Raw genomic sequence first — 13,433 nt, 5'->3', positions numbered from 1 at the left:
CCACTTTTGAGCCACCTTTTGAACCTACCTGGTCAATGGCAGGTTCAGGAGTCCTCTGAAGCTCTGGAGAGAGGGGGGAGGATTGCAATGGAGGAAAGGGGAGGAAGCCAGAATAGGGGAGATGGGTTTATGAATGAGCAAATGGCAAAATGCCCAGAGAGAAAAGGTGTATCATAAAAACGTGAACATACCTTCGCTACAGAGAAGGAATTGATGCTATGACACATTAAAAAAATTACCAAAAAAAGTCAATGCCCTTCTCCTTAAATGATATACAGTTTATAAGGAGTGGGACAAATAACACGATAATACTGCCACCAATATCATATTACACCTTGTAACCAACATTTCACGTTACCTTTACGAAAAGCAATTTATAGTTTACAAGGGGACTTTGCATTCATCTTTTCCATTTACTCCATCAACCCACTCAAGTGGGTAGGGCATTATGAGCTACATTTTACAGATGAGAAAACTGAGGCTCAAGGAGGATACATGCAATTAACTGAAGCATAATTAAGAGCTGGGGAGGGTCAGGTTTGTCCTAAGTAACCCAGAGCTAATATATTTACTAAACACAACTCTTCTCTAGGAAGGGAGATTCCTTTTCAATGACTGCTCAGAAGGTTAAACCTCCATTGCATTTCTAGGAAGAGCAGCCCCACCTTCTCCAGTATTGTCCAGAACATGTTTCTTTAACTAAATACTCCTCTGATTATTTTTGCTTAGTACTTAGATCACAGCAGTATGGCATCTGTGAAGATTAAAGCACCAGGGAAAATTTTTAGATCTACACCATGGCCTTCTTTCTCAAGTGTCTCATCCTTGACCAGTTCTTTCTGTTCTGGAAACAATACCTTTGGGTCTTCTTAACTTGCCACCTTGCTCTCAGGTGGGGAGGAAACATTCTTGTTTGCAGAGGACGTTATGGAAGCACAGGACCCACCTAGAAGGGTCAGGCAGGTGTTTTGCAAGTGCTGATGCCCATTGGAGTCTCAAGCAGTGGTTCTCAAACTTTGGCCTGCATCCGAATTATCTGGGGAGCTTGTTAAAGACATGGACGTCCAAGCCCCACCCAGACTTTCTGAATCAGAATCCCCAGGGGTGGGGCCTGGACATTTGTGAGCTTAACAAGCTCCCCAGGTGATTCTGAAGTACACCAAAGCTTGAGAACCACTGTCTTAGCACAGGAGTGGGAGTTCTTCAGGTGAAGGAGAATGGGGAACCATGCTGGGAGGGGAGGTAGCAGCAACAGGAGCCCGGAGAGCCTAGAGGAGACACAGCCAGGAACAATTCTCCGCTCTGTCCTTATTTCCCTTTAACAAAGTGGCTTGATAAAGGAAGTTAGAAATCTCTTCATTCAGACATGTTCTCCTTCTGGCAGAATTGCTGTGTGCAGTAGGAAAGAGCAATGCACCCCTTTTAAAAGGAAGCAGTTAAAATAGCCCGTCTCTTTTAGGAAGGAGAATAGAGGTTAGCAGGGGCTGGGGGAGTGGGGAATGAACGAGGAGCTATAGTTCAATGGGTACAGAAGTTTCTGTTTGGGATGATGAAAAAGTTCTGGAGATGGATAGTAGTGATGGTTGCACAACTTTGTGAATGTATTTAATGCCACTGAATTGTGCACTTTAAAATGGTTAAAATTTTATGTGATGTATATTTACCACACACAAATAGCAGGTATTTTTGAGGGATAGAATGATAGCAGCAAACAGTGTTCAACTGTAGCTGATTGCTGCTGCACCAGGGGGGGGTGTGTGTGTGTGTGTGTGTGTGTGTGTGTGTGTGTGAGTGAGGTTATGTAAGAGGGACCCAACTCACAGCACGTGGTCTGACAAAGTACAAGTGTATTCATGGGAACAGGGGAATAGATAAAAAATTTGAAAATAGATGGCAGTGAATATGTGATATCAATAGAGGAGATGCCTAGGACACTCTTTCCTGTCCTTTTGCCTAGTTGACTCCTGGGTTCCATATTACTTCTTTTGCAGTGCCTTGTAGAGCAGTGTCTCTCAAACTTCACTGCATGTAGGAATCACCTGGGGACCTTGTTAAACTGCAGATTCTAATTCAGTAGTTCTGAGGTGAAGCTCTAGCCTGCATTTCCAGCAAGTTCCCAGGTGAGGCTGACACTCTAGATCCACAGACCATATTGGGAGGCTGTGTAAGTTTAGTCTTTTTTGGTTCATCATAGTATCCTCATGTCCAGCAGAGAGATTAGCACACAGCAGGTGCTCAATAAATATTTATTGAATGAATGACAGAGTATGTAGGGTTGGTATAGGAGTTTGGAGGGCAGAACAATCTTTGTCCTGAACTTGCATACTTGTACAATATTGAACTTCAAGTTGAACTGAAGTACAACTTGAACTTGTACACTTGTACAATACACTTGTACAGCACATTTGGGGTGTTTCTGCTTCTATCAGTCATTCACTTTGTGAAATCATCTCCAAAGAGTAAAGATGTCAGTACTAAATTATTTCTGGCCTTGCCACTTTGCTGCCTCAACTCTAATCTTTGAAATAGTGGTGCCATACACATGGAAGATAATGAACCCTGGTTTGCAAGCTCTGAGGAAACCTTGCTATAGCCTACAGTCGCTGCAAACAAATTCTCTCCATCCAAGGAGGGAGCAGAATGCAGGGAACCTGCCAATGTGGGAATTTCCGGATTTTGGTGCCTGTCTGAGTAATTGCCACCTTGGCCTCCTCAAATCAAATAAACAGCCTTTTTAACAGTGAATGTGAGAAGGAGGATCATTGGCCTAAAACACATGAATGCAATAATGTTGCCATTATTTACTACTATCGTTTATGGTGATAGTAACGACACTGGCAGTTGAGCGATTAAGTGTGTGGAGGAGTTGGGGGAGGGGGCATAGGGCCGTGAGGGCAGGAGAAAGAGGAACTACATCTCCCAGAACCCTCCGGGAAAGTCCACGCCGCGGCGCCCCACCTCTTTCTCCGGCTAGACCCGCCCCACCGATGACGTCACAGAGGTGACGTCACGGCGCCCAGAGCGAGGCTGGGGTAGAGAGGCCGACAGAGCAGGAGTCGTCCGCTTGTCGTGGAGGCTACTAGGGAGCCGGCGAGAGGGTGAGCGGGCGAGTAGGCGAGCGAGCTAGAGCAGGCAGGAGGGAGCGTCGCGCAGCGCAGAGGAGCGCCAGGGCCGGGCCGCGGCGGAACCCACAGCCGGAGAGGGGCAGCCCGAGCCGGGCGCCGCGGGGTCCCCACCCCCACTCGGCCGGACGGTGCCCGGTGTTCCCCCCTGCGGGGGGCGGCGGCGGCGGCTGACGGGACCCGACAGCACCGCGGGGGTGTTGCCACCTCCACCGAGGAGCCGGTGCGGCCGCGGGCTCCTCAGAGCCGGGGCCCCGGGCCCGTGACAGACGGGCCGAGGAAGGGAGAGAGGCGGCGGCGGCGGCGCAGGCGACGGGGAGGCAGCGGCGACACCATGTCATCCCCCAGTCCGGGCAAGAGGCGGATGGACACGGACGTGGTCAAGCTGTATCCTTCGTGGAGGGGCGATTCAGGCTGTATGTGGGTGGCGGTGTGGGGATGCCCAGAGCACCCCCTGAAACCCAAGCAGGGGCCCTGGGGCAGTCCAGGCCCCTGTCCGAGGCTCCCTCCCTCTCCTCCCTCCCCCCAGTGCCTGCGGCGGCTCCTTGGCACCTCCCAGGAGCTCAGAGCCTTTTCAGCTCTCCCTTTATCTGCAGCCCCCCAAAATGTGCGTTGTTCTTCGCTCTTCCTGCACCCCTAGTGCCCATGACTTTCCTCTACGACGTTTGGACGCCCAAGACGGCGTTGTGTTTTTTTTTTGTTTTTTTTTTTTTGTTTTTTTTTTTGCAGGACCAGCCACCTTTCTTCACCACCACCGAGCCCACCTTCAGGGTCTCTCTGTCTCCTGTTTGCTTGCTCTGGATTTAGGGACTTGAGATAGAAATTCCCAAGGGTGAAGCCTTTCTCCCTTTCTTGAGATGCCTCCGTTCCCTCCACTCACATGCTTGTTGAACTGGGGTAACTCAAGTGACCTCCTTTATCCCTAATTCCTTTCTATATTAGGAAGAGAGTAGTCTGCTCAGTGCCCCTTCTTGTAATAAAGAGCTCTGAGTGTTTTAAATCAGAGACCCCTATTCAGCTGTCTGGGCCTTAGGAGAACCCCACTGTGTTTCTTTCCACTTACAAAGCCTGTCCCACCCATAGTTGCATGTGGTGAGGACCCCCAGGCCCTCTAGCAAGCCACCTTCCATATTGAGGATATGACAGCTGGGGGGAGGGAGAGAAAGAGGATCTCCTTGACAAAATAGCCCCTGTACTAGGCACTTAAGCAAACTCCCTCTGTGAGGATAGGGTTCTTGGGGAATAATTGCCCTGATCTTGCCAAGTGACACCCTTTATTTTCCTGCCCCCCACCCCCAACTTTGGAGGTAGCAGTGGGAAAGCTCTAACTGATAAGAGTCCTTCAGGCAGTGGTTTTGGTTGGAGTCCAGACCGATTATTTCATGACCAGCCAGAGAAATTCGCGAAGGTTCCTGTGACAAATTGAGACATTTTTTTGAGGGGTAGTTTAGAGGGTGGGGGGACAGAGGAAATGAGCCCGGTGTTCTGAACAACTAATCCCTGGGGGGTGGGTAGCGTGTGAAACGCAGTTAAAAAAGTCCTGTCTCCTGCTTCTCTTTCTCCTTTACCCCCCATCCCCCCACCATTTCCCCCTGTTGCAGGGTTTTGTTTATATAACTCAAGTTGTTTGGCTAGATTCTTCAGGTGAATTCTTTCTTTCTTCCTTTTATTTGTTACTGTTTTTGATTGGATGTTTTACCTCTCTGTAGAGATCGATGATTATTGTCAAATACTCAGGGAATTCGCTGAAGTTTTAAAAAAGTAGTTTTTGCGTTTGGTTTGGAAGTGGGGGATGGGAGGCAAGTTGCTTGGGCAAGAAAATTTTTTCATAATCTTTTCAGGAATAAGAAGGTGTTTTTCTTCTCACTTGGCAAAACTTGTTTAGAAATTAGGAATAGCAGATAACTTCTAAGTTTTAGGGTTTTGAAGTTTAGAATTTGGGGAAGGTAGGAATGAAGATTAGAGAGAGAAGCAAGAAATAAAGTATATATATTGTACCGAATATATATCTAGGCACAAGTGAAATTGACTCTCTGAGTTCTTTGTGGCTTTGATTGAGTTTTGTAAATGTGTGAATGATACCAGTAATGTTGGCTTTTCATAAGGCTCCAGGAAAACTTGTAACTATGGCTGTGTGTACATTTTACACAAAGCAGTTTCGAGTTTTATTTTTGTTTAGAAACTAGGAAATGACATGGCAGCAGAATCTGAGTTATTTTTATCTTGAATTGAGAGTTACTGTCACACCTAATGCAAATTTGTACCTAATGTTTAATTGGGATGGGGGTGGGAGAGAGAATTCCAGCTGTTTTTGATCAATGTCAGGTTCTCAAATTATGTACATATATATTTTTAGAAGATTGAGGGTAAAGGGTGAGGCCTAATTTGACCTGATGCCTTTTCCATACAGTGCCTTTTGTTCATTTAGTAGTTGTGGCATCTAGAATGATTACCGCATTTAGGAGTCGGGGTGTGGGGGGTGGAGAGGGAGAGAAAAACAGACAAAGAACAGCAGGGTGTCTTTTTTTTTTTCTTCCCCTAAGTGGCTTATTTCATAGCTTATTTTTAGTAGAAAATGAAGAAAGGCAAAGATGCATTGGCCTTCTGTTCTTTCCCCACCTTCCTCCTTTCTGACAAAAGAAAGCAGAGGCGCTTTAAAATCGTAGATCTCTGAGATAGGAGCACAACAGTCTCGGAATTTAAAAGCCAGAGGTTATCTTTATTTCATGTTTGTTATTTTCTGGTCTAATGTAGTTTGGAAGTTAAAATTTTCATGTTTCCTTTTGTGTGTGCATGTGTGTTATGGGGGATGAGAGATTTTGTGGCCTCCTTTCTCTGTTGAATTCGCATCAGTAGGCCCAAATGGAGCCAACAATTTTTGAGCAAGGTATATTTAGCAAAAAATTTAAGGAAAAATTCCCCAGCCCACTATTAAAATGAATACAATTTTGTGAAAGAGCCAGGGGTTGAAAATGAAAGATGGTGGAGAGGAAGTAGAAAAGATCTGAAGGAATGTACTTGCTTTTTGCCCCTCAGTGCCTCTTGATGGTTTCTTTGGTGTGGAGGCCGATAGCTGGTTTCATTGCAATCTCCTGTTTAGCCCATTTTGGGATGTCTCCTGAGCGTAATTATGCCACCACGATTTACAGCCTGGCGGGGAACGTATATAGTATGAAAGTAGCAGTGTGGGGGTAGGGAGAGAAGAGGATGTGTAACTAATTGGCTACTGCCTTCCACCACCTCGGTAGGTTCTTTTGGAGACACTGTCTCTGTTTGGAGTCGGTGATATTTCTTTTGTGACGGTTTGGTAGGAGGAGAGCTGACTCCCAAGTTATGCAGGGAGTGAGTGTTTTGCACCAATGCACTTAATAATCTGCTGGGCAATTATGTTCTGAAACTCTGACTCATTCATTGTTTCTCTTCTGATCCTTTGCTGAGGGTTGTGCAAACCTTTCTAGGAGCCTAGAAGCTGATGTACATACATGACTTATGGGCCCTGTAGGAATGTGTCCCAATCGAAAAACTTGCAGTTAACCCAAATCCTATGGAATGGTCGTGAATAGTGTGGCCATTTGTTTGGAAAGTCAGGTAGATTGGTGATACTGTGCTGTTCCAGCCTAGCAACGCTTGAGGTTTCCATCTCAAACCCGGCTGATTATTTAGATTGTCTGAGAACTGGGACTTTGGGGACCTTATAGCGTGATTTGCCCTAAAGGAATATCGGTTTAAATTCTCCCCGGTGGAGGAACAAACAGCTCAGATTACATGGGTTTCCTTGTTGGTGGGGGTTACTCGTTTCACCCTGTTGCACAGGCTGGTGATCCTTTTATCTGTGAACCAATGGCCCCTGCTGAAGGCTGGAGCTGCTTGTTTTGGAAAAGCGTATGCAGGCAAAAGGCCGCAGGCACAGCTCCTCACAGCTCATTGGCTGCTCTGTTACTACCCGGAAAAGGAGGAGGGGCGGAGCTACCAAACAGCTGATGGCGTGTGTGACCAGAGTGTGTTTATATACAAAAGAAGGGGCTGGGAGGTCTTGTGAGTGGTGTTACAGGATCAAGAGTATTTTCAGGGGGTAAAAGAGGGGAGGAAAGCCTGACTTGTGAGTACAGAAATGTTCAGAAAAATTAAGATTGAATCAGAAAAGTGAATCTGATAATAATGGGGACTTGGCATACATTGTATTTGTTATTGGTGTGAGATTTTGGAACTTATTTTATAATACCAAGAGTTTTCAGAGATTCCCTTTTTCAGAGAGAGTGCTGGAACTTAAAACAGGATACGCTGACATTCTAAATGTACTTAAACTGACTCATGCAGGGATTCAAAAGTATGGTAGAAAGGTAAGCTTCCCCTACAAAAGCTTTAAGAGTGATAGTCAGAAAGGGACAGTGTCTTATACTAGATTCATTAACAGCGTTAGTGAATCTTACAGAATCCTGGGTGTCTGCTTTAGGGTTTCAGAAGCTTTCTGTAACAAGTTCATCCCCTCCATAGTTTGAACAACATGCTTGGGGCTAGGTGCTGGGGGTTCAGTAGTGAAAAATTCAGTGTGGGTGGTCATTGTGCTTATGTAACTAGTTAAACAATTTTTTTTTTAAAGTACAGGCTTTGTTTATAGCAGGTCAGCACTGTATGTATCACCTTGCTTTTTGAATAACTTGTATTTACTTTCAGAATTGACTTTTCAAGAAATAGGAAGGTTAAGAAGTGAATTTTATGTGATGGGATGCGGATGTATGGGGATCTATATTTCTCTTATTTAAAAGATAGATGCTCAACAATTGAAACAAAAACAAGCATTAAAATGTGTAGCCATTTGTCTGTGACTTCAACTTTAGTATTTGCTGTCAGTAGTTATTCTGTCCCTAAGTTAGTAGTCTTTGTTACTCTTTAATTTGTGCTCGAAGTGTAGACAATTCTGTAATCTTTTAACTAGCTGCAGTGTCAATTGGGAACCTGTGGTTTGCCTTTTATTTCCTGTGGCCTCTGTTTTAGTAACTTGATGAGATGGAAGGTGGAACAGTTTTATGGTCTTCAAGCTAAAAGTTGAAGTTTGGCAACACCCCGTGTTCTGATTTGTCTTCTCTGCCTAGGTTTTGGTGACAAATATAACATACTGGTACTTATTTTGGTTATGCAGGAACCTATGTGAGTAAAGCATTTACAGCTTCAGAACATCTGATTCCTGCAGTGCAGTTCTGGTAAATTACACGCAAGTCTAAAAATTCAGCTTTTAGGGGAAAAAAATCTTTTGCATATGTGACCCATAACTTCCCTTATGCTGTTTGTGTGCATGCATTAGAAAAACCTGGATTTCTTGGTTTTCTAGTGTTGTGCAATTTTCCATCACCTTGACCTGCATTTAATTTATATATGTATTTTTAAATTTAGTATCTTGTTCAGTCTTAACAGGTTTGATGGTTCCAAGAATCATTGATTTTTAGGCATGCAATTCAGACCTGCAAAAGTCCTTACAGTGTAACTGTAACAGCTTTCTAACTGTAGATCCACAGTGTACCTTTTAGTAAAATGCTTTAATGAAAAAACTTACTTGAGGGGCCGGCCCTGTGGCTTGGTGGTTAAGTGCGCGCGCTGCGATGCTGGTGGCCCGGGTTCGGATCCCGGGTGCGCATCGAGGCACCACTTCTCCGTTCATCCTGAGGCCGAGTCCCACATACAGCAACTAGAAGGATGTGCAGCTACGACACACAACTATCCACTGGGGCTTTGGGGGGAAAAATAAAATAAATAAAATCTTTAAAAAAAAAAAAAAAAAAAAAAAAAAAACTTACTTGAATTATAAAAGTAGTAAGATAATTGAGGAAAACGTATGTTACAAAAAGAAAGAAAACAGTCACACATAATCCTATCCTTTAAAGAGTGGTTCTCAAATTTAGTGCGATCTTAATTACTTGGAGGGTTTATTAAAACAGGTTACGGGGTCTCACTCCTGGAGTTGTCTGATTGAGTAGGTCTAGAGTGTGGAGCGTGAGGACTTGCATTCCTTTTTTTTTTTTTTTTAATTAAGTAATTAATTTTTTTTCTTTCCCCAAAGCCCCAGTGCATGGTTGTATATCCTAGTTGTAAGTCCTTCTGGTTCTTCTGTGTGAGCCCCTGCCACAGCATGGCAGCTGGCAGATGGGTGGTGTGGTTCCTCAACCAGGAAGCAAACCCAGGGTGTAGAAGTCGTGAGCGCAGGGGCCGGCCCCGTGGCTTGGTGGTTAAGTGAGCGCGCTCCACTGCTGGCGACCCGGGTTCGGATCCCGGGCTCGCACCGACGCGCTGCTTCTCCAGCCATGCTGAGGCCGCATCCCACATACAGCAACTAGAAGGATGTGCAGCTATGACACACAACTATCTACTGGGGCTTTGGGGGGAAAAAATAAATAAATAAAATCTTTAAAAAAAAAAAAAAAAAAAAAAAGAAGTCGTGAGCGCTGAACCTTAACCACTGGGCCTTCAGGGCTGGCTCAGGACTTGCGTTTCTTTCTTTCTTTCTTTTTTTTTTTTTTTTTGAGGAAGATCAGCCCTGAGCTAACATCCATGCCAATCCTTCTCTTTTTGCTGAGGAAGACCGGCTCTGCGCTAACGTCTATTGCCAATCCTCCTCCTTTTTTCCCCCCAAAGCCCCAGTAGATAGTTGTATGTCATAGTTGCACATCCTTCTAGTTGCTGTATGTGGGACGCGACCTCAGCATGGCCGGAGAAGCGGTGCATCAGTGCAGGCCCGGGATCCGAACCCAGGCTGCCAGTAGCAGAGCGCGCACACTTCACTGCTAAGCCACGGGGCTGGCCCAGGACTTGCATTTCTAACAAGTTTCCAGATGATGCTGATGCTGTTGGTCCAGGGACCACAGTTTAAGGACATTTGTCCTCAAATGTTAACACTATGGTGTTTTTTCTTATCACTTTTTTATTCCCCCCAGGATATATTATTTTCAGCCTGTTGATCATATCCTGTGTGCCTTGTTTTTGCTTAACATTTTTGCAACTATCTTTCCCAGTTAAAAACATCAGGCGTAATGGGTAGCTCATGCAATATGCCATTTTGTGCCTGTGCCATTGATTTAATTCTTTGCCAGTTTTCTGTGATAAATAAGGTTGAAATGAACATCCTTGTGCATAAGGCTTTTCTTGTATTTTTGGATTATTTCTGTTTTCCAGAAATGCGATTCTAGATGAAAAAAGATAAACATTTGAATCAAGATTTAGTTAAAAATCTTGGGGCCTGACACAAAGTGGGCTCTCATTTTGTTCTGTTGTGTTTTAGTTGGTGTCGTTTCAGCACTGAAGCAGTCAACCTGGCATAGTGATGGAAGATGAATTCTGATCTCTTTGTTTAGACTTTCGTGTTTTTGTGATAATGGTGATCCTCAAATTAGGGATACTTTTGTACTTCTCAAAGTGCCTACGTTGAGTTGGTAGATTAAATATGTTACATTTATGAGCAGATAGATCTGAATGGCAAGAGCTCTCGAATTCGTTTTGGTATCTTGAATTTTTTTATTTTGGTTTTTTATTGAGGTATAAATGATATAAAATAACTGTACATATTTAAAGTGATAAATCTGATGTTTGACATCAGTATCACCCACGAAGCCTATTGCTGCAATGAAGATAGTAAACATACTCATCTTCCCCAAAAGTTTCTTGTGCCCCTAGGTAGTCTTTTCTTCCCTCTCCCCCAAGTATTGACCTGATTTCTGTCACTATAGATTATTTTGCATTTTCTAGAATTTTATATAAATGGAATCATACAGTATGTACTCTTTTTGTGTAGATTCTTTCATCGTATTTTGAGATTCACGCATGTAGTTACCATGTAGTTCTTTCCTTTTTATTGCTGAGTAGTATTCCATTGTGTTTATACAACACTTCTATATGGATATTTGGTTATTTCCAGTTTGGGGCTGTTACAAATAAAACTGCTGTGAACATTTGTATGGACATGCACTTGCTTTTCTCTTGAGTAAATATACAGGAGTGGAGTAGCTGGATCATGTGGTAGGTATATGTTTAACTTTCTAACAGTAGCTCGAATTTAACTTTTACTGATGATGATCTGTATTTCCTACGCAATTAGATTGTGACCTTAAACTGTTGTTTCAATTGTATATTTTAAAGGAATCCCATTACATAGCATAATCCTGAAGCACTGATTTCTAACCTAACTCTGTCAAAGCTTGTTTTGTAGCTGCTGTTCCCGTTCCCACTTTCAAAATTAGTGAATTAAATGTTCATTGTGAAATATTTTTATTTTTGGCCCTTTAAAATTGTAGTTCAGGAATTATGGTCACAAATAACATATTTTTGCATTTGCTGGTAAGACTCTGTATACCTTTTTGTAAAAGCAAGCTCACTTTTTGTTGATGGTACCCTTTTCTTTTTGTAAGATATTGACAAGATTTTTTTTTTTTTTTTTTTTTTTTTTTTTAAAGATTTTATTTATTCATTTTCTTCCCCCCAAAGCCCCAGCAGACAGTTGTATGTCATAGGCTCACATCCTTCTAGTTGCTGCACGTGGGACTCGGTCTCGCGTTGGACGGAGAAGTGGTGCCTCGGGGCACGCCCGGGATCCGAACCCGGGCCGCCAGCATCAGAGCGCGCGCACTCAACCGCCAAGCCACGGAGCCGGCCCAAGATTTTTTTTTTAACATTAGTTTTACTTAGCACCTTGAGTCACATTTACAGTAGTTTACAGATATTTACACAGGACTCTGTTGAGGTCTGAATAGTATCTTCTATTTTCATATGGACTAAATTCAGGTAAAAGGAACCAACAGCAAATCAATGGCAGAGCTGGAAACAGATTCTAAGAGTTAGGGTATCCCTTAGTATGTTTTTCTGGCATCTTTTTTAAAGTTAACTTTTAATGAAATGGTGGGGTGTTTTTTGTTTGTTTTTTTACTTTGTGGCGTCCTATGTGAGTTATTTGATAGGTTAATTAGTAGACGTTACCATAATAAAAAATTAGACATTGCTTTGTAAAAGTTATGATCACATTCTTTCTGATAAGTTACAAACATTTGAATTTATGTATAGGTGTTTATGTGCATGTTGCTTAAAAAATTAACACCTGTTACTGATAGCTGGAACTTTTAGCTTGGCTAACAAGAAAGAAGACAACCTGGCTTATGCCTGTTTCAGGTTGGAGTCTATGACAGTTTATTCGGTAGGTGGACTTTGGTTCAGCAGTCAGAAACGAGATGGTACTCTGAGCATGTATATTAGTGTATTATTTTCTGATGGCCGTAGTGTAATTCAAGTGCAGTGTAGAAACCTTTGAAAACACAGAAAAGTCAGTGTATACTTTTGAGATGCAGTTGTTCCATTAGCAATTCTTAGGTAGAGTATCACATTTGAGAAGAACTGTTGTATTTTTATGGGCAGGTGCTGTGGTGGTTGTAATTTCTTCTCTATACCTCACCAGATATTTGGGAAAGGTGGCTGGTTGTTTGCAGGCTGATGGTGGTACCTGCCCATGCCTGGCAGAACCCAAATCCTCAAGAGCCAGGTGGAAAGCCCCACAGGGCAGCTATATGTACATGAGAGATGAAGGATCCTTTTTGCCTTCCCCTGCTTTTTACGTATCTAGGGCATTAGGTAGTTGGTTTGAATACGTGCTACTGATCTTTTGACCTGGCCCTGCACAGAAGTCAGGGAGGAGTAGGAAACCTTGTGAAGGGGAGGGGCTTGGCTGGACTTTGTCATTCTCAGGAAGACAGGCATGACTGGTGGGTCTATCTCTGGGCTAACAAAAGATGCCTGGGCTGTCGCACTTGGAGGAACCATATTTAGGGATTTAGAATATTATTTAATTGATTTGGAATGGAATCTTGGTCTTTTGTTCAACTCTCTGGTTTCTAACTTTTAAACCACTTTTAGGGAGGCACTATGTATAAAAGAGATATTCCCTACATTGAAATTGTTATTAATGTTGTAAATTACAGTATTTTCTTTTTAGTATTAAGCAAAATGTTTCTTTTTCCATGTATCATGTTTTTATCATGTACACTTTTCAGGGTTTCTTGGATTATAAAATCTTAGTTGAAGTAATAATATAAATAGAAAATTAGATACAGAGTGTGCCTGGTTCGTGTTATATCAGAAGCAATTGGGTTACTACTCAGCTTAGTGAAAATAAATTTAGTGTTTTGTCCAAATGGTGCCAGTATAACTTTGGTTATCTGGATATTGCTTTTCAATCAGTTGACTTTATTGTGTAGACAGTTTCTGAAAGGTTGATTAATTCAAAAATTCAGGTAAACATTTCCGTTGTAGCATCTGTCTATAGAAGGTTTATTCAGTTAG

At 42.9% G+C, this 13,433-nt stretch overlaps 1 protein-coding gene across 2 annotated transcripts in view; it reads left to right on the top strand.

The window, feature by feature from the left end:
* Positions 1-3,028: 3,028 nt before the first annotated feature.
* The window catches only part of UBE2H (ubiquitin conjugating enzyme E2 H), a 101,243-nt gene continuing 90,838 nt past the window's right edge, over positions 3,029-13,433 (top strand). For both annotated transcript variants that reach the window (XM_087430636.1, XM_004418690.3), the window contains exon 1: positions 3,029-3,509. In XM_087430636.1, the coding sequence (XP_087286762.1) occupies positions 3,457-3,509 (53 nt within the window). In that variant the 5' untranslated portion in view covers positions 3,029-3,456. The remainder of the gene's footprint in view (positions 3,510-13,433) is intronic.

Source organism: Ceratotherium simum, chromosome 1 (assembly GCF_057802395.1).
Source record: "Ceratotherium simum simum isolate JZ-2026a chromosome 1, ASM5780239v1, whole genome shotgun sequence".
Classification (NCBI taxonomy): Eukaryota; Metazoa; Chordata; class Mammalia; order Perissodactyla; family Rhinocerotidae; genus Ceratotherium; species Ceratotherium simum.
This window is presented reverse-complemented; position numbering and strand designations above follow the sequence as displayed.